The sequence below is a fragment of the Pinus tabuliformis genome, chromosome X (assembly GCF_031772625.1).
Source record: "Pinus tabuliformis cultivar Carrire ecotype Pingquan chromosome X, CPIR1, whole genome shotgun sequence".
Classification (NCBI taxonomy): Eukaryota; Viridiplantae; Streptophyta; class Pinopsida; order Pinales; family Pinaceae; genus Pinus; species Pinus tabuliformis.
In genome coordinates, this window is record NC_142308.1 from 769,891,069 (window position 1) to 769,915,755 (window position 24,687).

At 37.3% G+C, this 24,687-nt stretch overlaps 1 protein-coding gene, 1 long non-coding RNA gene and 1 pseudogene across 6 annotated transcripts in view; 2 read left to right on the forward strand and 1 right to left on the reverse strand.

Moving 5' to 3' along the window:
• The first annotated feature begins 381 nt into the window (after positions 1–381).
• LOC149142131 (uncharacterized) overlaps positions 382–24,687 on the forward strand; it is a 59,990-nt gene continuing 35,684 nt past the window's right edge. The window contains exons 1-11 of one of the 5 annotated variants that reach the window (XM_089450654.1): positions 382–1,005; positions 1,096–1,186; positions 1,558–1,608; positions 5,221–5,287; positions 5,413–5,471; positions 7,381–7,476; positions 7,582–7,646; positions 7,928–8,093; positions 10,235–10,330; positions 10,436–10,500; positions 10,622–10,691. In XM_089450654.1, the coding sequence (XP_089306780.1) occupies positions 882–1,005; positions 1,096–1,186; positions 1,558–1,608; positions 5,221–5,287; positions 5,413–5,471; positions 7,381–7,476; positions 7,582–7,646; positions 7,928–8,093; positions 10,235–10,330; positions 10,436–10,500; positions 10,622–10,691 (950 nt within the window). In that variant the 5' untranslated portion in view covers positions 382–881. Of the gene's footprint in view, positions 1,006–1,095; positions 1,187–1,557; positions 1,609–5,220; positions 5,288–5,412; positions 5,472–5,896; positions 6,681–7,380; positions 7,477–7,581; positions 7,647–7,927; positions 8,094–10,234; positions 10,331–10,435; positions 10,501–10,621; positions 10,692–24,687 lie in introns of those variants that run through there. The other 4 variants (XM_089450655.1, XM_089450657.1, XM_089450658.1 and 1 more) reach the window with 4 other exon arrangements.
• Positions 12,354–15,071, reverse strand: LOC149142132 (putative pentatricopeptide repeat-containing protein At3g13770, mitochondrial pseudogene; annotated as a pseudogene).
• Positions 18,728–23,538, forward strand: LOC149142133 (uncharacterized). Its single transcript, XR_016264871.1, has 4 exons — positions 18,728–19,894; positions 19,997–22,221; positions 22,605–23,192; positions 23,290–23,538. It is a non-coding gene; the product is annotated as an uncharacterized LOC149142133 (long non-coding RNA).

Below are 24,687 nucleotides of genomic sequence, written 5' to 3' on the forward strand. Positions count from 1 at the left end.
AAAAAAATTATGATTTTTTTTAAAGTTTGGCAGGATTACATCTTCATAGTGTCCAATATATTACTCTGATTAAGTTGGGAATTGAACGGGTGACTTTAGATTAAGGAGTTCAAAAATATTGCAGCATATTACTGTCTATCCAAGACCCGTGGACTTATGATTTTGAAAATAAATATAAATATAATTTATTTATATTTTTAACCTAAGAAAATTTAAATTAAATAATTTTTATGATTTTTGAAAATAAATTTAAATATAACTTATTTATACTTCTAACCAAATTTGTAATGGATTATATCCTTAAAAACTAATTGTTTTTCTTATAAATTTTTAAATTCCCATATATATATATATATATATATATATATATAAACAATAATTACGCCGTAAGGCGTTTCCCTCTGAAATAAACTTCCCTAAAATCTACCTGTCATTCCTGTGCGCCGTCAGATCATGTGTTAGACGATTATAGTATTGTTAGTCGTTCGATTAAGAGAAGGTAGTTAAATGGTTGCTCACGTCATCGAAACCGTCGCGGGGTTTGGATGCGCTGGGAAGCTGAAGCGAACAAAGTTATTTCACAGAGCAATGATATGAATGAGAACTGTTCTTGCTTGCTTCAGCTATCCTCCACAGGATCCACAGAACTTGTTTCCACAATAATTACGCCGTAAGACGTTTCCCTCTGAAATAAACTTCCCTAAAATCTACCTGTCATTCCTGTGCGCCGTCAGATCATGTGTTAGACGATTATAGTATTGTTAGTCGTTCGATTAAGAGAAGGTAGTTAAATGGTTGCTCACGTCATCGAAACCGTCGCGGGGTTTGGATGCGCTGGGAAGCTGAAGCGAACAAAGTTATTTCACAGAGCAATGATATGAATGAGAACTGTTCTTGCTTGCTTCAGCTATCCTCCACACGATCCACAGAACTTGTTTCTAGGGCTCTGGCCTGGTATCACTGAACATTGTTTCTTCCCCGTTATTTCATCACGGCAGAACTCGGGTAATCTCACCCTGGAAGCTCTTACCTTCTGAGTTATAATGTTTAATTTGAAACCAGGGTTTTACTTGTTTTCATGGGTTGTTTTTGCAGGCCAGCAACAAACCCCAACAAACTCCAAGTGGGGTTGGTGTTATCGGCTATCAAGAACTCCGGAAGTGCAGGAACAACTTCTCTCACTCAGGTTGGCGAGCTCAGCCTAAGGCTTGTCTTACGATTTCCTTTGAAGCTATGTAGGCTTTATTACTGTGGAACATGTTTGGTTATTCCTCTTCCAGCAGAGGGTTTGATAGTGAAATGAGTTATTGTACAACCGGAACTTGCCTGCGGTATCCTAGGGCTTCCTGAAGCTATCACCTCACCCCTATGAATGTTTGGAAGAAAATTAGCCTTAATCTCTGGTTTGAGGATCCTCGGCCCAGAATATAGTTTAATGGTTCACAACCGACAGCACGGTTGTTGCCTTAATTACAAATTCTCTGTATAAGATCTACTATGACTATTTATTTTCTGCAATGTAATTTAAACGGTTTGACACATTCAAATTTGGTTTAGGCTGATGATACTCTGTATTCGTTATGACTGTTGCATTTCAGCGACCAAGAGGTATGCGGAAATTATTTCTGTCCCTCAAGATCACTCCCAGCATAGTAATAATATTCATTCAGTTCTATGCCTAATTAAGTTCTGGAGCATCTTTTCGCCCTTTCAGCGATTGTATTAGTCTTTTAAAAAAATGTATTTATGTCTGGAAGAAATGGGGTCGTCATGCTGTTACATCTCCTCGGTGTTTCACAGGTTTACTCATTTCCAGTTAATGAATAAGATTGCTGATATCTCTCTTTACAGTTCATTCTATAAATAAACAGGGTTATGGGTTTCATTCCTATCGTTTTGAGGAATACTGTTATTTTCATTTGCTCGCTGTGTATCATTTCTACAGCGGAGATTTCCCAGTTTCCCCAATGGAGCTCTTTCTTTGAATTTGGGGTTTCTTCCCAAGAGGATCAATCTACCTGAACAGGTTACCCTGGCTGGAGGATAGGTATTTTAATACCTCACTTACCCTCAGACCAGTGTATTGGCACTATGAACATGGTTCATTTACTCCCTTTACTTTACTTTATCAGTCACATTGTCTCTGTTGATTATGGGTTGAATAACATTACCATTTCAATCCTGCCCAACCGTTGATGGGGTGACTAATCCATTTAGTTTGGGAGAACCCACAACTTGAAGAATACACTAGCTTCCATACCAGGCTCCCTTCTGCTACTCCACCCATTCATGAAGACCTTAGCACACTGTCATACACAACCTCCATGAAACTCTCCCTCTATCCTCCATCTCTTTTAGGGATTCAAAATTCAGAGAATAACAGAGGCATTTTCAGTGTCTTCTCAGTCTTCGATGTGAACCCGCATCCAGTTTCTCACAAATGAGAAATGATAGTCTCAGCAACTAATACATTTAGTTTGGGAGAACCCACAACTTTAAGATCAGGTTTCATAATTGGTTGTCCAGATTTCATTCAAGAATAGCATTTTCAGGAAATATGCAGACAAATATTTTCTTGCAATTGGTGTCAGAACTGATAGACTATTACTCTTTGTCTATGTAGGTACGAGTAACCTGTCATCTCAAGCATTAGCTCCATAATATATAATTCTTGATGTATTCTTTGTTGATGAACTATAAGATACATTTTCCAAAAATGAAAGAAAGGCATGCTTAAAATTAACATGCCTAATAGCACTCTACCATCCGTACCGTGACCTTTAAGTGTTCATCCGTACTGTTAATTCTGGTATCGAACAATAGAGTTTTTCATTTGGCTTACAAGTCACATCCCACTGGACTTTGTGCTCTTACTGAAACCCATTAGCAAAACATGATTACAATATTTCAACAGGCTACTCTACAACCCCCATTAATGAAGAAGAATAAATACCAGGATAAATTCTACAAATTAAATTGGAATCTTGACCATGCACTCATCGGGTATATCTCTCTCTTTTATGATTAGTTGGCAGATATTCAGACTAGGCCCTTACCTAAGCAAAGAAGCCCAATTCCAGTGAAATCAAAGAAGCCCAATTCTAGTGAAATCCTCAGAGACCTTATTTAATAGACTTCCTGAGCACTATGCCGCATATTCAAATGGGCTTAAAATTTCTATGAGCAATAACTGCATTAAAAGGGTCACTCCCCATTCTCAGAAACACTGAAGGCCAACCAAATGGAGAATCTGTTTTCACTGGCTTCTTCAAGTCTTTTATTATCTCAGGTTGTGTGAAGCCAGTCACACATTGAAAATACTGCACAACAAGTTGAATCCTATTGTAATCTGTACCATCTCTTCAAGCACTGATTGCCTTCTCATAGAACATCCTATTGTTAAACCTCACAATGCATAGACCATCAGGCCTAAGACTCGTTCATATGACTGGTCTTGAGAAAACACGATCTCAAACCCATCTCCCATATGATCTTTGTCCTCTGGAGACAATAGCTGCCATACCAGGTTCCCTCCTGCTTCTCCGCCCATTCTTGAAGACCTTAGCACACTCTCGTACACAACCTCCATGAAACTCTCCCTGTATCCTCCATCCCTTTTAGGGATTCCAAATTCAAAGAATAACAAAGGCATTTTCAGTGTCTTCTCACAGTCTTCTATGTGAACCCGCGTCCAGTTTTTCACAAACGAGAAATGACAGTCTCGACTACTGTTCTCGGAAATCCTGTGCAGAAAGATACCTTGGTGTTAATTTTGTTAAGGGCAGTCTCATAGCCTTATCATTCACTATATGAAACCCTGTAAAATGCTTGAGTATTGCACCAAGATAAACAATCGAAGATGTTTCATTTCAGTGAAAGATGGGTATGTCACGTTGTGTAATATCATCATTGAATTATGATGGAAAAGAATGAATGTGCATAATCTCAAAAGAGTAAATATACCTTGAATCTTTTCATCTTTATATGAAAATGTTTTCACAGTTTGAACTCATGTTGCCGATCAAATGTTTTTAGAAGAAATTATGTTTGTGTGGGAAACCAAAGAGCAAATATATCTTAACCTTGAATCTTTTAAATGAAAAGAAGTTTGGGAATGAAAATTTCCACAGTTTGAACTGATGTTGTGGATAAAATGCTTCTAAAAGAAATTGTGTTGTGTGTGGAAATTTTCTGAGGACAGTCCGCCCACCATCAGGAACAAACAACGCTATCTTCATAGGTAGAGCATCCCTCAAAACAACAAACATTTCCCACGCCCAACACAGTTTCTTCCAAAAAGATTTGATTGAAAACATGAAAAGAAGTTCTATCCATTGATTAAAAAGAAGTTACACTGCAATTTGTTTTATCCCTTGATTGGGGTTCAGATAGATGAAGCCAACAAACTAGCAGTTAGCAAGAAACCAATCTTGCTTTGGTAGGAGAGTTTAAAGATGCACAGATAGCTTGCAAATGGGGAAAGGATGCTACAGTAAATACAATGCAACACAAGTTAGAATAAGTTTGTTCTCACAATAGGAGAAGACAGAACATATATTAGAACAAAGGATGTAAGATCCTTGCTGCTGGCATTTTGGCACAAGAGATAGTCGAATCTTGCATTTTGTGTAAACTAATGCTAAGCACAAAGATATAAAAGAAGACCGGTAGTAGATAGTGTGGACGTATTTATTTTTGGCTGCCACATGTTTCAACTGTCATTTATTGATTTAAGCTTATTGATTGGCAGTTTTCCAAGGAAGTGAATTTGGGACAGGACCACACCTCCCAACCTATGGAACTGGCAATGGCCATCACGTCCAAGTTCCCCCCGAGCTTCCTCCTTCTGTTCCAGTTGTTGAGAGTAAACTCTCACAGATTACTTCTCAGGGCCCAAAACCGTAGTCCAGCCTGGAAAAGTCAGATTTTCTCTCTGGCAGGGAGGTTTCCACTGGCACCAAGCCAGCTCCAGATAACCTTCCCCAAGGCAGCCCCAGATAACCTTCCCCAAGGCAACATAGTATTCACACTCTGTTTCTCTAGGTGGTCACCTCTCTCCTTACGAACCCCTCCTCATGCCCTTTGAACTCTTTTTGTCTCCAGGACTTCGAAACTGCTCGGTAGTGCTAATTCTGCCATGGCAAACTCAATTCCAGTTTGTGCCCATATGGAATACTGTCCAGCATGTTTCTTTGCAAAATAACATTTGGTTTTCTGCAGTATGAAGGAGCTACAGCAGAAGATGGCCGGAAGCGAAGCATCTTTGACACTTTCACTCACAGGGAAGGTCTGTTTCATCACATATCTTCATTCATCCCTTCATTTGCATTCTACCCAGTTCCTTACTTTACTTTGCGACTTTCAAGGCCAAGGCTGGAAGTGAGCTGTTGTTTGTTTTAACTGTATTGTCAGGAATTACTGTGGATGGACGTAATGGAGATGTCGCTGTTGATCAATACCATCATTACAAGGTATTATTATCTGCAAATCTAAGAACAATAAATGTCACTAGGACAACCTATATGCAGTGGCTACTTGTAAGCCATCCTCAAGATTTATGTGCATGTCCAACCCCATTATTGTTGTTTTCATACTAATGTATCAATAGTTAAACTCCTAGATGATTTGGGTATCAACCTGATGCAAAATTTCATGTGGGTTTTGAAGGAGGTTATTGATCTAATATCTGCGATGGGAGTAGATGCCTATAGATTTTCGATCTCATGGCCCAGGCTTATTCCTGGTATATTTCTGTTTGAGCTCTGAGCACATGTTTAATCCTGAGAATTTAGTAAACACTCAATGGACAATGATGGTAGGAAATAACTATTTCACATATATTGATGCAGATGGCAAAGGACCCATCAACCCAAAAGACGTTGAGTAGTATAATAACCTCATAAATGAGCTTTTGTCCCATGGTAGTATTTATTGACAAACCTGTCTCTCTACTTTGTTTTTATTCCTGTGACTATCATCCTTAAAACTGTTAATCATTTCACAATGCATGTCTCAGGCATTCAACCACATGTGACATTATACCACTTTGATCTGCCCCGAGCTCTGTAAGATTCCTATGGATGTTTCTTGAATCCACAGATTGTGTAAACATCTTATGTCATCTCCTGTTCTTGTTTTTCTTCCCATGTGGGTTGAAACACAAGTCAAAGCATCAATTTATGGTGCATTAATAACCTTATGGTTAGAGAAGCAGAGTTCTCTAATCTACTTCGATCTTATGCAGGGAGGATTTTAAAGGTTATGCAGATGTGTGTTTCAGAGAGTTTGGTGATCGAGTGAAATATTGGTCCACTTTCAATGAGCCCAATGTTTTTGGCACTGCAGGAGACGGCGTTTTCCCACATTAAAGATGTTCCCAACCATTTGGAAATTGTACTGCTGGAAACTCAACTGTTGAGCCATATGTTGTTGGTCACCATGTTTTGCTATCACATATAGCTGCTGTGGAGTTGTACAGGAAAACCTATCGGGTTCTTTTCCTCTCTGATCTATGTTCATCTCCATTCACTCTATGAGATTTTATAAATTTCTCGATGAATGCAGGAAAAGCAAAAGGGCTGGATTGCATTAGTAATTTTGGTACATTGGATGATACCTCTTACCAATAAATCCACAGATGTGGTTGCTACTCAAAGAGAAAATGATTTTATGGTGGGCCGGTGAGCGATTTCTACTTTCATTCTGATAATTTTGATATTTTGAATCCGTTATTCGATCCGATTACAACACATTCTATTTTCAATCCATTATATGATATTGTTGCTCCACATCCTGAATTGGTTTTACAGCTATACAATCCCCTCTCTAAAGATCAGCTCAAAACTCTGCCAAGGACAAATTTGTTAATGACAATCTCTCTTAGAGCATCTCGGATTGGTTTTCCAGCTATACAATCCCCCCTTCTCTAAAGAACAACTCAAAACTCTTCTAAGGATAACTTTGTTAAGGACAATCTCTCTCAAGTTCAAAACTCTGCTAAGGATAACTTTGTTAAGGACAATCTCTCTCAAGCCTAATATTGAGACAAGGGGCTCCTTCAAAATGCTAACTAATTTGGGATAGGCAACCTCAATTTATTAGATTTTTCTACTACAACAATCTGTTGAGCTTTTTAGCTTTTGCTTTCTGGCTGTTTCCAATTGTCAATATATTCCTCTCAGAAAATGGAATACCTCAAAGGCTCTCTTGGGGTTCATAATTTAATTTTTATTTCAGCTTTAGATCTTTATACACAAATGTCTCACGTTTTATTTGCTTTTGCTTTTGCCCGTTTCCAAAGGTCAGTACTCTAATTCAACTTTTATTTTTGGGACTCAAATAGTTGTTGAGGCAAAAAATGATTCAATTATGGTGTTGCAGGGTTTTGATGTTATCAAAGTACACAGCCATCGACAAATCTTTCCTCGTTCCACTGTTGGCCCTAGAGGCACCTGGAGATGTCATTTCTTGGATCAGGTGACCAGGTTCTTCCCAGTTGCAAAATTGGACAAATTCCAGTGAAGTGAACTGAGAGTTTAAACTTCACCCCACATTTGGATTTGTTTGTCTACATTATTACAGAGGTGATTATGGTTTGTGGACTGCCTCTTTGGTCTTCCTTGTTAGACTATTTTACTACATTCCTGGTGAGTCACAAGAACTCAAATGCCATCCTATTTTACTTACTTGGTCGTTCTTTCCTGCACAGTATATTGAGTTGAATTGCATGATAGAACTATAGTGTTTGACAAACTTAATTTGTTGGGAACAGGGGAATTGGAACTGCCATTTTTATTTGTGTTACTGGTGATTATTGCTCCTTATCAAGCCATGAACCTGATGCAAGTTGTTGTTTTCCTTAACAAATGATTGAATTGGTGTTTGGAAATGTGGATGGTAGTTTATGGGATGTTGTTTATTTGCAAAGGAACCCAAGCTGGAATGGTCATTTCCATAGCGGCTTCTGCATACTTGATCTATCAACACGTCACCAGGACAGGGGGTATTAAAAAGGCTTTTGATCAGGGAGTTGTTGTACCCACCATTGCTGCTGCGTGCCTTATCTGTGTGCCATTCCTATTCCCCGTTAAAGGGTATATATTTTAATTTAACCAGGTGTCAGGCCTAAACAGTGCCATATTTGTAAAGCCATCTTGACTCCCTACTTAAAATTTTCAAATTATTATTGTGGAAAATAGTACATGCAAGGTGGTGTGTAATAAAGATCTAGTATATAAATAAGTCCAACAAGCTGCATGATTGACTCCTTGGGAGCTTTGTCTTCTTTGCAAATCATGTCAATTTGGATTGCATGAGAGATTGGTTGAGAAAATTAGATCGGCTCTTTCTGGATATGTTTGAACCTCCTTTGTCCTTTGCAAGGGTAGCTGGTTGGCTGACTTGTTGAAAGCACTATTTTTGTCCATGGAGACAAAAACTGTATGAATAATATTTTAAAGAACGCAAGGTTCTTTTCAGTGGTCAAACCATGCCTTTTATTCAAAGTTGCAGATACCATACATGCAATGATATTCCTCTGATTTAAAAAATAAAGGATCCTCTATAGTATGAGAGTATACTGAGTTGGAGGGTTTTAAAATTCAGGTTAAATAACTTATTTCTTTGCCTTTTATGCATGTGAGGCATGATCACACAAAGTTATCCATTATTCACAGTTCTGAAATATTGTGGAGCTCCTGTGCACAATATTTATTTTCAATTTTTTGATATTTTCTATCTGTTTTCTGTCATTTTTTTATGTCGCTTAATCTGGCATCCTTTCTATTTTGATGCCAAATTTTTTACTGGATACAGAATCTACTTTCATTCTGCTAATTTTGATATTTTCAATCCATTATTCGATCTGATTGCAACACATTCTATTTTCAATCCATTATATGATATTGTTGCTCCAGTACACCTTCTGTCTTCTTAAAACAAGATAATACCACGGATTATACAACTCGCAATAAGTCGAGATATGCAGGCTGTTTTAGGCAATATCCCATTTTTGTTTCTGAGACTTCTGTCTTCTTAAAACAAGATAATACCATGGATTATATAACTCATAATTGTCAAGATATGCAGGCTGTTTTAGGCAATATCCCATTTTTGTTTCTAAGCCTCTGTGACTTCAATTCTAAATGATTTTCCATATAAAACAAGTAATTTTTTATTTCTTTATTGAGAAAGAACATATATTAAGTTTATATATAATATTATGGTGAAGTTAAATATTGAATTGGTATAAAGATAATTTGTTTATGATATAAGGATCTATTTTCTTATAGTAATTGGATTATTATTAGTTTTTACTGAGGTAGGACTTTACAATATAAAAAGCTTATTGAATTATTGAACAATGTAATTATGTAATGTTTAATTTTCAAAAACAAATATTTATTATTAGTTTTTACTGAGATAGGATACAGTTTAAAGTTTAGTTATAATGTAGTGGTGTTTCTTACTGGATAACAGAGTGGTATTGTCAATGAAGTGGTGTCTCCTACTAACTTAATGGTTGATCGGTTAAGTAAGTATGTTTGCTTTCTCGGTCATATTTCTTTTTGTGCAGAATTTGTGTAAAACAATGATTAGATAAGCCTTTCTTAGAGCATCCTGGATTGGTTTTACAGCTATACAATCCCCTCTCTAAAGATCAGCATAAAACTCTGCCAAGGATAAATTTGTTAATGACAATCTCTCTTAGAGCATCTCGGATTGGTTTTCCAGCTATACAATCCCCCCCCTCTAAAGATCAGCTCAAAACTCTACTAAGGATAACTTTGTTAAGGACAATCTCTCTCAACTTCAAAACTCTGCTAAGGATAACTTTGTTAAGGAAAATCTCTCTCAAGCCTACTGTTGAGACAAGGGGCTCCTTCAGAATGCTAACTAATTTGGGATAGGCAACCTCAATTTACTAGATTTTTCTACTACAGCAATCCGTTGAGCTTTTTAGCTTTTGCTTTCTGATTGTTTCCAATTGTCAATATATTCCTCTCAGAAAATGGAATACCTCAAAGGCTCCCTTGGGGTTCATAGTTTAATTTTTATTTCAGCTTTAGATCTTTATACACAAATGTCTCAAGTTTTATTTGCTTTTGCTTTTGCCTGTTTCCAAAGGTCAGTACTTTAAAAAAGGCATTAGGCTTTTTTGAGTCATAATTCAACTTTTATTTTTGGGACTCAAGTAGTTGTTGAGGCAAAAAATGATTCAATTATGTTGTTGCAGGGTTTTGATGTTATCAAAGCACACATCCATCGACAAATCTTTCCTTGTTCCATTGTTGGCCCTAGAGGCACCTGGAGATGTCATTTCTCAGATCGGGTGACCAGGTTCTTCCCAGTTGCAAAATTAGACAAATTCCAGTGAAGTGAACTGAGAGTTTAAACTTCACCCCACATTTGGATTTGTTTGTCTACATTATTACAGAGGTGATTATGGTTTGTGGACTGCCTTTTTGGTCTTCCTTGTTAGACTATTTTACTACATTCCTGGTGAGTCACAAGAACTCAAATGCCATCCTATTTTACTTGGTCGTTCTTTTCTGCACAGTATATTGAGTTGAATTGCATGACAGAACTGTAGTGTTTGAAAAACTTAATTTGTTGGGAACAGGGGAATTGGAACTGCCATTTTTATTTGTGTTACTGGTGATTATTGCTCCTTATCAAGCCATGAACCTGAGGCAAGTTGTTGTTTTCCTTAACAAATGATTGAATTGGTGTTTGGAAATGTGGATGGTTGTTTATGGGATGTTGTTGATTTGCAGAGGAACCCAAGCTGGAATAGTCATTTCCATAGCGGCTTCTGCATACTTGATCTATCATCACGTCACCAGGACAGGGGGTATTAAAAAGGCTTTTGATCAGGGAGTTGTTGTACCCACCATTGCTGCTGCATGCCTTATCTGTGTGCCGTTTATATTCCCGTTAAAGGGTATATATTTTAAGTTAACCAGGTGTCAGGCCTAAACAGTGCCATATTTGTAAAGCCATCTTGACTCCCTACTTAAAACTTTCAAATTATCATTGTGGAAAATAGTTTATGTAAGGTGGTGTGTAATAAAGATCTAGTATATAAATAAGTCCAACAAGCTGCATGATTGACTCCTTGGGAGCCTTGTCTTCTTGGCAAATCATGTCAATTTGGATTGCATGAGAGATTGGTTGAGAAAATTAGATCGGCTCTTTCTGGATATGTTTGAACCTCCTCTGTCCTTTGCAAGGGTAGCTGGTTGGCTGACTTGTTGAAAGCACTATTTTTGTCCATGGAGACAAAAACTGTATGGATAATATTTTAAAGAACACAAGGTTTTTTTCAGTGGTCAAACCATGCCTTTTATTCAAAGTTGCAGATACCATACATGCATTGATATTCCTCTGCTTTTAAAAAATAAAGGATCCTCTATATTATGAGTTGGAGGGTTTTAAAATTCAGGTTAAATAACTTATTTCTTTGCCTTTTATGCATGCGAGGCATTATCACACAAGGCTATCCATTATTCACAGTTCTGAAATATTGTGGAGCTCCTGTGCACAATATTTATTTTCAATTTTTTGATATTTTCTATCTGTTTTCTGTTCCCACCAACACGCAACGCTGCATCTCCATCACTCTAGAATAGAAACTTGACATCTGTAATTGCAAAAAAATGATATCAATTGGAAGGCCTAGCTGCAAAGCATTTCTGGGGTCTGTAAAGCAATTTCAACAAAAAACCGTCTAGCAGTGGGAAACATTCTACAGTACTTGATGTTTTACTAGCTTAAAATTATAATTAAATTAAATTAAAACTTTATTCTGAAATAATATAAAATTAGTATAAACCTGACTTACAATGATGGGGGCTTACATAAACAATGTTGTGCCATTCCAAAGTTGGGATTCCTCAATGTTTGACATTAATCAACATGCCATTTGTTCCCTTCCATTCAAAAGTTCAAGTTGGTTTCCTGATCAAGAAAGATCGATTGCATCCCTCCTTCTAAGCAACTCAATAATGATAAATGACCGAATTAGCACTTCAACATATAAAAAGCAGAATTGTGAAAAAACATATGTTTTGTAATGTTGCTTCTCACCCATGCTTTTGTTCTCTTTAGAAAGTGATGTTCCTAACATTTCTCCAAAGGGAAATTTTTACAATTTGCCAAACTAGTGCAGCTATAAAGACAGTAAAAAATGTTAAAAATGAGTACTATAAAAGAAAGTGTCTTATGTGTCATGCAACAAGATCAGAACCGTCTTGTCAATAATCAAGCTTAACATACTAAACTTTTAATGCATCCATTCATGCTATCAAAGCAATACAAAATATTGAATGAAACTTACCAGAGGTGAGCCTGCTCCACATGAAGAAGCTACGAGACAACTGACATATCCTCAACATGTTTCTCCTTATTTCCGCGTGTCACAAGAGGCGACTTCTAGACCAATAGAGGATAACATAGAGAATCATTCAAGCCACTCCCAAATAGTGCTCAAACTTCATCTTGTATTACCAATAATCCTGACAAGAGCACGTTCCATCCTAAAATGGTGAAAACGTATAATGTCCCTTACTACAATTTCACGTCCAAAAATCTTAGAAATAAACTTGACAGCATTGTGACAGTCACTACATACATGAAGGTTCTTTATTATTCGAATAGGGGCCCCAGGAGGTGTGCTCATAAGCCCAAATGCAATGGCGAGCTTCTCACTGTGATGGTAGAGGACATGTTCCTTATGTTCATCCTCCATATCATGGAGGACAAAGTTTGTGTTCGGTACATAACTTGCCTCCTTGATTTTTCCCGGCCAATGTATTCAACATTGTATGAACTTCTTCTATTTGTGGGTGTGTTCTATCTTCTGACATGAATGCATGTACTCTATTCTTGACCTCAATCCAGCGGAACCCTAGCTTCTTTTTTGCGTCTTTGTCCTTCATCATTTTTCTAACCTTGGCTGCGTCATCCCACCTACCAGCTGCAAAATAGATATTTGAAAGCAGCACATATGCAAAAGTATTTTGTGGCTCCAAATCGAAAAGCAATTGTGTGACACACTTTCCTATATCTATATTGCCGTGAACTCTGCAAGCACTGAGCAGTGCCACCCAAATACTGACATCAGGTTCAAATGGCATCTTATTGATGAAATCTTCTGCCTCGTATAGATGACCAACACGACCAAGAAGGTCAATCATGCAGGCATGATGATCCATTCTTGGTGTGATGTTATGTTCATGCCTCATGGAATGACAGTAGTAATGTCCTCGATCTACTAGACCTGTATGGCTGCAAGCAGAGAGAACACCAAGGAAGGTTATGGCATCTTGCCTAATGCTTGTCAGTAGCATTTGCTCAAAAAGTCTCAAGGTTTCCACCCCATCCCCATGCTGAGCATGACCAACAATCATTGCATTCCATGAGACAACATCACACTCAATCATCTTCTTGAAAACTTTCCGTGCATCTTTTATGCCTCCACATTTGGCATACATAGTAACCAGGGCGTTGACCACAGACATGGGTGACTCAAACCCCATACAAAAAATGTGGGCATGGATGTGTCTTCCATGCTCAAGAACTGCTAAGTTGGCACACACACTAACAATGCTAGCAAAAGTTGTCTCATTTGGCTTCAAACCAGTGTGTTGCATTTGACAAAAGAGTTTTAGAGCCTCTTCACTATGCCCATGCTGCAAATACCTTTCAATCATTGCATTACAGGAGATCACATCTTGTTGAGGCATTTTGTCTAACACTTGACGGGCATATTGTAGGCTGCCAGATTTAGCATACATGTCTACAAGAGCACTTCCAACGAACATATTTGAGTCAAAACCAATCTGGATAATGTGGCTGTGAAGTTGTTTACCTTCTTCAAAAGCAGGTAAGCTGTAACTTACACTGAGAATGCTTGCATAAGTGAATTGATTCAGTTTCACACCTGTCTGTTTCATTTGGAAACTAAGCTTGAAGGCCTCCTGATAATGGCCATTATGTGCATATCCTGCAATAATTACATTCCATGAGATTAAGTCTCGTTCCTGCATTTAATCAAGCACACATAGTTCATTTTCTATGGTTTGAGTTTTGGCATACATTGTAACAATACCATTGCACACGGAAACTTGGGACTGGAATCCACTTCTGATAATGTACGCATGGACCTGTATGCCAAACTACAAATCAATGTGAATAACACACGCATTGACGACACTGACAAATGTCAACTCATTTGGCTTCATATCGGTCTGGTGAATTTGATTAAAAAACCTTGTGGCCTCGTCCACTTGCCCATTTTGGGCATATCCTGCAACCATGGCAGTCCAAGAAACAATATTTCGAACTGGCATTAAATAAAACATTTGGCGTGCACCAGCTACTCTCCCACATTTGACATACATATCAACAAGAGCAATCCCAACAAATACATTTGACTCAAATCCAAGCTTAACAACCGGTCCATGAATTTTCCTCCCATATCCTAAATCCACCATGCATGCACTTACAACACTGGCTAAGGTGAACTCATTAGGTTTCATGGCCATCCATTGCATCTGGCCATATAAATCCATGGCTTCAACCTGATCACCACATCGGGCATATGCCACAATCATTGCGTTCCAAGAAACTATGCTACGTTCATGCATTTTTTCAAACAGAGACTGTGCATTTTCCACATACCCACATTTTGCATAACCTGTAAGAACCGTAGTCCATGAACAGGCATCTCGTTTAGGTATTGTGTCAAATGCTTGGCATGCATCCTTAATTCTCCCACACTTCACATACATGTCAATCATACAATTCCACAAATAGATGCTTGGCTCAAAGTCGGTTTTAACCATATGTCCATGAATCGTCTTGCCCTCTGCTAGGGCTCTGCTATTTCCGCACTCCAGCAAGCGACGAATATAAATATTAGGATCCACCTGAACAAACCTGCAATATGTAGAATTCAGAACACCTATATCATGGCTACTTCCTTGTTCTTCTTTGGGATAATCTTTGAGAGCATAACCAAACTCTCTTTGCTTATTTACCCAGTACCTACACTCTAGATGAAACACCATTATATTCAAAATGCTTCTCTGACTATGATGATGGTGTTTGAGCTATTTTAAACAGGTGAAATTTATAGCACACAATGCCATTCATCTAATTCATAGCACTCAGTGCCATTCATCTTATCAGAATTTCACCTATTTAAAACAGCTCGGACACCATCATCATACTCAGAGAAGCATTTTGAATACATTGGTGTTTCATCTAGAGTGTAGGTACTTGGTACAAGTAAAGTTAGCTTCATGTTCTCACCCATAATGATTGCCTGGTTCGTGACCAACATCATGATAGGACAGTATAATATTGTGAAATATTATCCTGGAGCATTCAAGGCATTCAACCCATATTATATATACTATTACTTTCATGAATATCACTAATAAGGATGGGTGATGCTTGGAGGTGTAGTCTTATGTATAACAGGTATTGATTATTCGCATGATGATATGTGTCTCATTTTATCATATAGTATACTTGGAACTATTTTCTAAATTGATAAATCCATACCAATGATTTTCTCAAAGAAAATTCAGAACTTTATCCCAATTATTTATGTTAAAGCTATACAAATAGAAACACTAACATCAGTGCTTTGTTCTGACTGGATCCAGGTGTCGATGCCATGTTTGCAGACTTGGGCCATTTCAACAGGAAATCAATCCAGGTCCAAGCTATATGTCTGACAAGGACATAATTATTAGTATTTCATCATACCTACATGCTTCATCCTCCTTAAGTTTTAGTACCATAATGAGAAATTCGGGTTGTTTGTTGCAGCTTGCTTTCTGTGTGTTGGTTTACCCATCTCTGCTTATCACATATACGAGACAAACGACTTATTTGATAAACAACACAGGGGACATAGGCTCTACATTTTACAAAGCAATACCACAGCCTATGTATTAGTCAATGTTCATTGTTGCCATTTTAGCAGCCATTGTAGCCAGTCAAGCATTGATTACAACAACATTCTCAATCATAAAACAGTCAATGGCTCTTAGCTGCTTCCCCCGAGCTTATTTTCCACCATAGGGATGAAAAATGTTGCCTTATTTCATATCATAATGTACTGATATTCAATATATAATGAAAATTCTAAGCATTTACCATGTTTTAAATATGCATTCATTTTTAAATTTATGGTAGATTATCTATGCTTTTATTTAGCGAACATGTTGCTCATCAATCTAGGGCGGAGACTAATGAGCATGCATGACCTTTGAGTCTATATAGACCATACGTATGAATCATGATTTGAAATCTTGGCATGGTAGAAGAAGATTACCAAAGTTCTGTGATTTTTAGGTTATCATTAGATAGGTAAAAGATGGACAAGATGTTACAATGTGTTTTTAAATTATGTTTTGGAAGAGGTAAAAGTTTTGAGAGCATTTTCAATTTACTTCAGTTTTGATAGTGGATATGTGAGCTGAGCTATATGGAGATAATTAGAGCTATTTAATCCTGCTCATTGTTTGGTGAATTTGAGATTCAAAGTTTGTTTACCAAATGTTTTATAGAAAATTGACAACATTGGCTAGCTTGCTACTTGAATCTGCATCAGCTCTTGAAACGTCAGCACTTATGGATTACCAGCAGAGAATAATAGCATATATATGGTTAGATATTTTATTTTTCTTACTTATATTGTTACTGGTCTTGATGGTGTTGTTTTGGTTGTGGCGAATTTTAAGAAGAATTGATCACGCTCCTTTGGAAGTGCCAACCCTTGAGGCTCAATTGTTATGTAAAATATAGGAAGATAGAAACCTTTGCATTGTTGCATTGATAATATGTTGTTTTTATTGACTTTTGGGACTTGGAAAAACATGTTTCCTTCACTAGTGAGAATATTAGAAGGATAATCTATGTTAAATAGTGCATGGGACATCGTTTACACAAAATATTTTGCTTATACTACCCTTCACTATGTTTTTTGCTATCTCTGAAGGCGTTTATCTATCATTTGTATTGAATAAGGTACCACAGGGAGGTTGGTGTCCCTTCCTAATTGCAACAATTTCTCTGACCATAATGTTCTCTTGGAACTATGGAAGGCAGAAAAGTATAAATTTTTAGCACAGAAAAAACTCGGCATAGAAGGTTTGAATGGATTGCTTGCCAGGGTGAATTCACGTGTACCGGGAATTTGTTTCTTCTACAGTGACCTTATTTCCATCTTACCACTGATTATTGAGAATTATGTAAAGAATGTGGGGTCTCTGCATGAAGTTCTTGTCATTATCACCATAAGAAGGGTTCCAGTCAAGACAATGCTTTTGTCAGAGAGATTTATGGTTGGAAAACTAGAGCGAAAGGGTGTATATAAATGCATAGCCTAATATAAGTACAGTCTATGTGTTACAGGCCCAAGCCACAAAACAACACTTTTCCCATGTTGGGTCCCTTCAAATTCTGAATCTAAGAAGCCCCATAGGAGCAACAAAATGAAAATGATACCTACAAAATCACTCTTCTTGCCTAAGCCACCAATCCTAGCAAGGCTTAAGGAGGACCAACGATAATTATAACGATCCCATGCTTCCACTATACTCTCTATTGCTTTATGATCCAATATGTTTCTCATCTTATCTTTCCATTTTGTTTTGAATGTGGAGTCTTTACAGCCTGCAATATAGTATGCTCTAAGCCCTTGTAGCAATATTCAAAATGTGGCTACAGTTGCTTTACAATATCTGTAGATGAGGGTATGCCCCCTTTGTCTGCTATGGCGGAGAGCTGGGCTCTTGCTATGAGTACCTCATAAAACTCACCTTCATATGTTAGTTGCAGTGTCTTATTTGGGGACAAGAACACAAGTCCTTGAGTTGCGGCCATGGTTTTAGTACCAATCCTCTTTTGACTTCTTCCTTGCTCGGTAGCAATTTATAGAAAACTCTGTACCTCAACAACCAGTATGCTCGAAACTTGTTCATATCAAACACTAATATATCCAGGGTTTTCAAATGGGCATCTCTAAAATTTTGGAAAATAAATTTAATCATTTCGCAAGTTTTGGCCTACTACTCATAAACATCAATCCGAAAAAGGGGTATGTGTTGTAGTATTTGTAAATGAGTAAACATTTAAATTTAGTTTTATATGAAAAAAATATTTAGTATGCATAATGAAACAAAATTAAAATAATAATAATAAAACAGTTTAATTGACATCTCATATGAACTTAGTAGTGAAAAATGTCATTTTAATAGAGTTCTGGCAAGTTAAGGAATTTGTGCATCCCTATATCTATGAAAATTTCACCGAGAGTTGAATTGGGATATTAAAAACACATTCGAGGTTTTATCCAAAAGAAAGTTCATGACATCTCATGTGAAGTTAGTAGTGAAAAATGTCATTTTAATAGAGTTCTGGCAAGTTAAGGAATTTTTGCATCCCTATATTTACGAAAAGTTCACCAGAGAGTTTGATTTCAGCAAGGAGTTTGATGGCTTTCACTTGTATTTTTCGAAACACCTAGTTGATAGAACCATGTAGTAGGAAAATGACATTTAATTTTTACTCTCACGATGGTTTGTGACAACTAGCAACCTTGTGTGCCCTCTTTAAAAGTGACAATTCATTCTTAAATATGTAACATATGGAAAAACAAAATCTCCAAATACAAAAAAAAAAAACTTAAAATAATGTACAAAAATATGTTCACATAAACAACAACTACTACATGAATAATGGATAACCTCTATATGACATTCACTATAACTCATTATCATCCACCCTTTCTTTCAAGAATGTCCATTCACATGTTGCTATTATTCCACACACTACTATTACTTATCCATATTCAAAACACACATAACTAATAGTTTCAAGTGTAACTCAATATCATCCACCCTTGCGTTCAACAATGTCCATTCACATGTCACTATTCTTCTACGCACTATTATTTATAAAATATCTATATTCAACATACACAACTACAATGTCCATTCACATGTCACTATTCTTCTACACACTATTATTTATAAAATATCTATATTCAGCATACACATAACTAACAATTTCAATTGCAACTATTTATCATCGACCCTTGCTTTCAACAATGGCCATTCACATCTCCATATTCTTCCACACTCTATGCCTTACGGCGTTTCTTTTGCAACATCAGGTGCAAATGCTAGTATAATTTTTCGGTGTCAATCACATAATTCAACAATAATTACGCCGTAAGGCGTTTCCCTCTGAAATCAACTCCCCCAGATGCTTCTCTGTCTTAATCTTAACCGTTAGATTCATTTGTTAGACGATTAAACAATAATATGCCGTCCAATTTAATTAAAAACTGTTAAAGTAATTAATTAATTAAAAAATTAGGTAAACCCTACCATTTTGTCAGTGTACTCGGTCCGTCGTGCACGCGGATAGCCGCGGTTGCTGCAGAGGAGGGTGAGGGGCATGTAGAGGAGGGCAGAGGCAAACGCCTTTGCTGCAGGAGGATGAGGAGGGTCACGTATGCGTTGGTAGTTTTTCTCTACATCGGTTTCCTGTGTACAAACGCTGGTTGGACTGTGTACAAAAGCTGGTTGGACTGTCGAGGAAGACAAAACCACTTACTTGCCAGGGTTTCTTGCTTGTTTTCTGTTTTTAGGGTTATTGTTTTTTGTGACTGGTTTTCTTGTTTGTGTAGGGATGCAAGCCAAAGGAGCGTGCAGAGGTCACAGGAACGAGTTCCGTGTCTGCTGACCCCCACCACACAGCTTCAACACAAACTGGCAACGAAGGGCAGCAAGCTGTGGACGTCGAGGTATAGTGGAGTCTCGTCTCCTTGCAATAACCAGGCAGAAGAACGGAGGAGGGAACTGAAATTCCTGTAGGTGGTCTCATTTCTTATTCATTTCGCTTGAATTTACAGGCCATGCTTAGTGAGGGTTATTTGCTTTGTTGTAGCTTACATATTGTTTTATTTTTTCAGGGAGAAAACCCCTTGGATTTCAAATTTGGACAGACGACCTCTATTGGTTTTTTGTCTCCATCACCAACGGATCCAATGGCTGAGCAGTACATAACAAGCTTTTCTTCAGGCTTATCACCTGCGCAGTTTTGTTTTTATTGCCTCTACGAATTTGCAAAATCTCTGCTTTTGTGATGGAGCACAACCAATACATAGTTACATAGACTCTTATGGTAGCCAATGAACGATTCAATGATAATTTGTAGTGAAGCAAAAGGTAGCTTTTCTTTGAATGCCTCACCAATTGGAAATGCTGACGAAAGGACACTACTCTATCTCTGCATTGTTAGCTATGCTGTGAACTATTGTTTTAATGGCAAATTTTCTTGACATGCAGACTAAATTGAGAAAAAACACAAAATTTGCTAATTCAAAACCTTTTCTATAGCCTCCACAAAGGAAATCTCATTCAGATTTTGTCCTCGAGAAAATGTGTTGGATGGCTAATGATTTCATGCTGGTTCATGCAGTGGCAATGCTTTTCTGGTTTCTGTATTGATTTTTTGACTTTGTTTATAGCCAAATGCAAATACCTTCGCAGTATTGTGTAAATAACAACATTATTTATGTTTGTGATATATTACTATCTGTCTGCCTTTGTTCTATGCAGGAAAGGATTTACAAGACGGTTGCAGCTGCTCAAGTAAGTCGTTGGGTAGCTCAAGAGACAGGTCATGGAGATTTTTTTGGACAAAGGACCTGTACCAGATTTTTTGTCTCCATCACCAACGGATCCAATGGCTGAGCAGTACATAACAAGCTTTTCTTCAGGCTTATCACCTGCGCAGTTTTGTTTTTATTGCCTCTACGAATTTGCAAAATCTCTGCTTTTGTGATGGAGCACAACCAATACATAGTTACATAGACTCTTATGGTAGCCAATGAACGATTCAATGATAATTTGTAGTGAAGAAAAAGGTAGCTTTTCTTTGAATGCCTCACCAATTGGAAATGCTGACGAAAGGACACTACTCTATCTCAGCATTGTTAGCTATGCTGTGAACTATTGTTTTAATGGCAAATTTTCTTGACATGCAGACTAAATTGAGAAAAAACACAAAATTTGCTAATTCAAAACCTTTTCTATAGCCTCCACGAAGGAAATCTCATTCAGATTTTGTCCTCGAGAAAATGTGTTGGATGGCTAATGATTTCATGCTGGTTCATGCAGTGGCAATGCTTTTCTGGTTTCTGTATTGATTTTTTGACTTTGTTTATAGCCAAATGTAAATACCTTCGCAGTATTGTGTAAATAACAACATTATTTATGTTTGTGATATATTACTATCTGTCTGCCTTTGTTCTATGCAGGAAAGGATTTACAAGACGGTTGCAGCTGCTCAAGTAAGTCGTTGGGTAGCTCAAGAGACAGGTCATGGAGATTTTTTTGGACAAAGGACCTGTACCAGAAGCAAACAAAAAATTCTCATGCAATTGCAGCGGCTGTCTTGAAGTTTTGGCATGAAGTGGAGACACTCTCATGCAGGGGTGATGTCTCTTTTGCAGCAGGGTAGTAGTCCACTGGTGTCACAAAAGGAGCCAAAGGGTGATAAAAAGGTAGTGTTTCTTTGAATGCCTCACCAATTGGAGATTCTGCCGAAAGGAGACTACTCTATCTCAGCATTGATAGCTATGCTGTTAAATATTCTTTTAATGCCAAATTTGCTTGACATGCAAGCTAGACTGAGGAAGAACACAAAAGTTGCTAATTCAAAACCTTTTTTGTAGCCTCCACGAAGGAAATCTCATTCAGATTTAAATGTGTTGGATGGCTAATGATTTCATGCTGGTTCATGCAGTGGCAATGCTTTTCTGGTTTCTGTATTGATTTTTTGACTTTGTTTATAGCCAAATGTAAATACCTTCACAGTATTGTGTAAATAACAACATTATTTATGTTTGTGATATATTACTATCTGTCTGCCTTTGTTCTATGCAAGAAAGGATTTGGAAGACGGTTGCAGCTGCGCAAGTAAGTCATTGGGTAGCTCAAGAGACAGGTCATGGGGATTTTTTTTGGACAAAGGACCTGTACCAGAAGCAAACAAAAAATTCTCATGCAATTGCAGCGGCTGTCTTGAAGTTTTGGCATGAAGTGGAGACACTCTCATGCAGGGGTGATGTCTCCTTTGCAGCAGGGTAGTAGTCCACTGGTGTCACAAAAGGAACCGAAAGGTGATAAAAAGGTAGTGTTTCTTTGAATGCCTCACCAATTGGAGATTCTGCCGAAAGGAGACTACTCTATCTCAGCATTGATAGCTATGCTGTTAAATATTGTTTTAATGCTAAATTTGCTTGACATGCAGGCTAGACTGAGGAAGAACACAAAAGTTGCTAATTCAAAACCTTTTTTGTAGCCTCCAGGAAGGAAATCTCATTCAGATTTTGTCCTCTAGGAAATGTGTTGGATGGCTAATTATTTCATGCAGTGGCAATGCTTTTCTAGTTTCTGTATTGATTTTTTGACTTTGTTTATAGCCAAATGTAAATACCTTCACAGTATTGTGTAAATAACAACATTATTTATGTTTGTGATATATTACTATCTGTCTGCCTTTGTTCTATGCAGCAAAGGATTTGGAAGACGGTTGCAGCTACTCAAGTAAGTCGTTGGGTAGCTCAAGAGACAGGTCATGGAGACTTTTTTTGGATGAAGGACCTGTACCAGAAGCAAACAAAAATTTTTCATGCAATTGCAACTGCTGTCATGAAGTTTTGGCATGAAGTGGAGACACTCTCATGCAGGAGTGATGTCTCCTTTGCAGCAGGGTAGTAGTCCACTGGTGTCACAAAAGGAACCAAATGGTGATAAATGTTTCTTTTATAATTTCTTAATTAAATATGAATTAAATATGAAGGGGGCAACATAAATCAGTTATAATTTTTTTTAATTGATGGTGACACCAACGTAAATCGTCTTTGCCCACTGGTTTAAAGGGCTTTGGAGAAGTCAAAGATACAGAGGTTGAGATACATGACTCAAGCAGAACTCAAGTAGAAGTGATTTTGTTTGTATACCATTTTTTATGGTCCCAAAGCTTTTTTTTTAACGGTGTTGTTCTCTTCACTGATCCACTAGAGAAATGATTACCATGAAATCAGGTAGGAGTTTTTTGTTCGTGAAGAACGGAGGCGGGAAATGGAATCACTGGAGAAGGTCTCATCTCTTATTCATTTCCCTTGAATTTACAATCCATGTTTAGTGAGGGTTCTTTGCTTTGCTGTAGCTTACATCTTGTTTTATTCTTTTCAAGGAGGAAATTTTCCGGATTTCAAATTTGGAGAGACGAACTCTATTGGTTTTCTGTCTCCATCACCAATGGATCCACTGGCTGAGTAGTACATAACAAGTTTTTTTCAGGCTTATTACCTGCTCAGTTTTCTTTTTATTGTCTCTACGAATTTGCAAAATCTCTGCTTTTGTGATGGAGCACAACCAATACTTAGTTACATAAACTCTTATGGTAGCCAATAAACCATTCAATGATACTTTGCAGTGAATCAAAAGGTAGCTTTTTTTGAATGCCTTCACAATTGGAAATGCTGACAGAAAGGATGCAATCACTCTATCTCTGCATTGTTAGCTATGCTGTGAACTATTGTTTTAATGGCAAATTTTCTTGACATGCAGACTAAATTGAGAAAAAAACAAAAATTTGCTGATTCAAACCTTTTCTATAGCCTCCACAAAGGAAATCTCATTCAGATAAAGTGGGTATAGATAAATTTGTCCAGAATGCTGTTGTTTGGAACCAAGTCTGAATAGGAGGTATGATGGTTGCATAATTGAAGATGAGAAGAATGTACATGTTGAACAGGACAATAGTCAACATCATTCATCCACAACTGCAGTTGATGTTGGCAAACTGAACATATCAGGAACTAATTCATCTCATACACATGAGAAACGTGACTTTAATGAATGTGCCTGTGAGAAACATTCAATGTTTGAGAGGTTACCAGAAAGTACAAGTTTGGACAATATAAAGGAAACATCTTCATCAAATTATAAGGATTTGCATACGAGGAGCAGAGCCAATTCTATGTATGAAGATAAACTTTTAGGGGTCACTGATGTTAAGATAAAGATTGAAGAAGGATTACCTGCTAGCACCGAAGATCACAAATATTTAGGATGTAAAAGGAAAGAAAATTCCTCTTTTGTACTAGAAAAGGAGGTTGAGAGTCAAGCGATTGGCATATCTAGTTCCCTAAAAATGTCTATGCTTCCACAATCAAAAGTTACCATCTTATCTGGTATTGTGAGTAGTAAATAGTAAATACCCAGGAGTTGCTCTTCCTTTGGAAATGGAGAAGAATTCAAATTTATCGGCTGCAACAAAAAGAGCACATGAAGATATCATTTTGGAAGAGGCCAAATTGATCAAAGTAAATATGGAGGTTTATGGTTAAATGCTTTCAAACTTTTTAATAGATATTTAATATATTCATTCTATAGGAGACTACTCTATCTCAGCATTGTTAGCTATGTCGTGAAATATTGTTTTAATGCCAAATTTGCTTGACATGCAGGCTAGACTGAGAAAGAACACAGAATCTGCTAATTCAAAACCTTTTCTGGAGCCTCCACTAAGGAAATCTCATTAGGATTTTGTCATTGAGGAAACGTCTTGGATGGCTAATGATTTCAT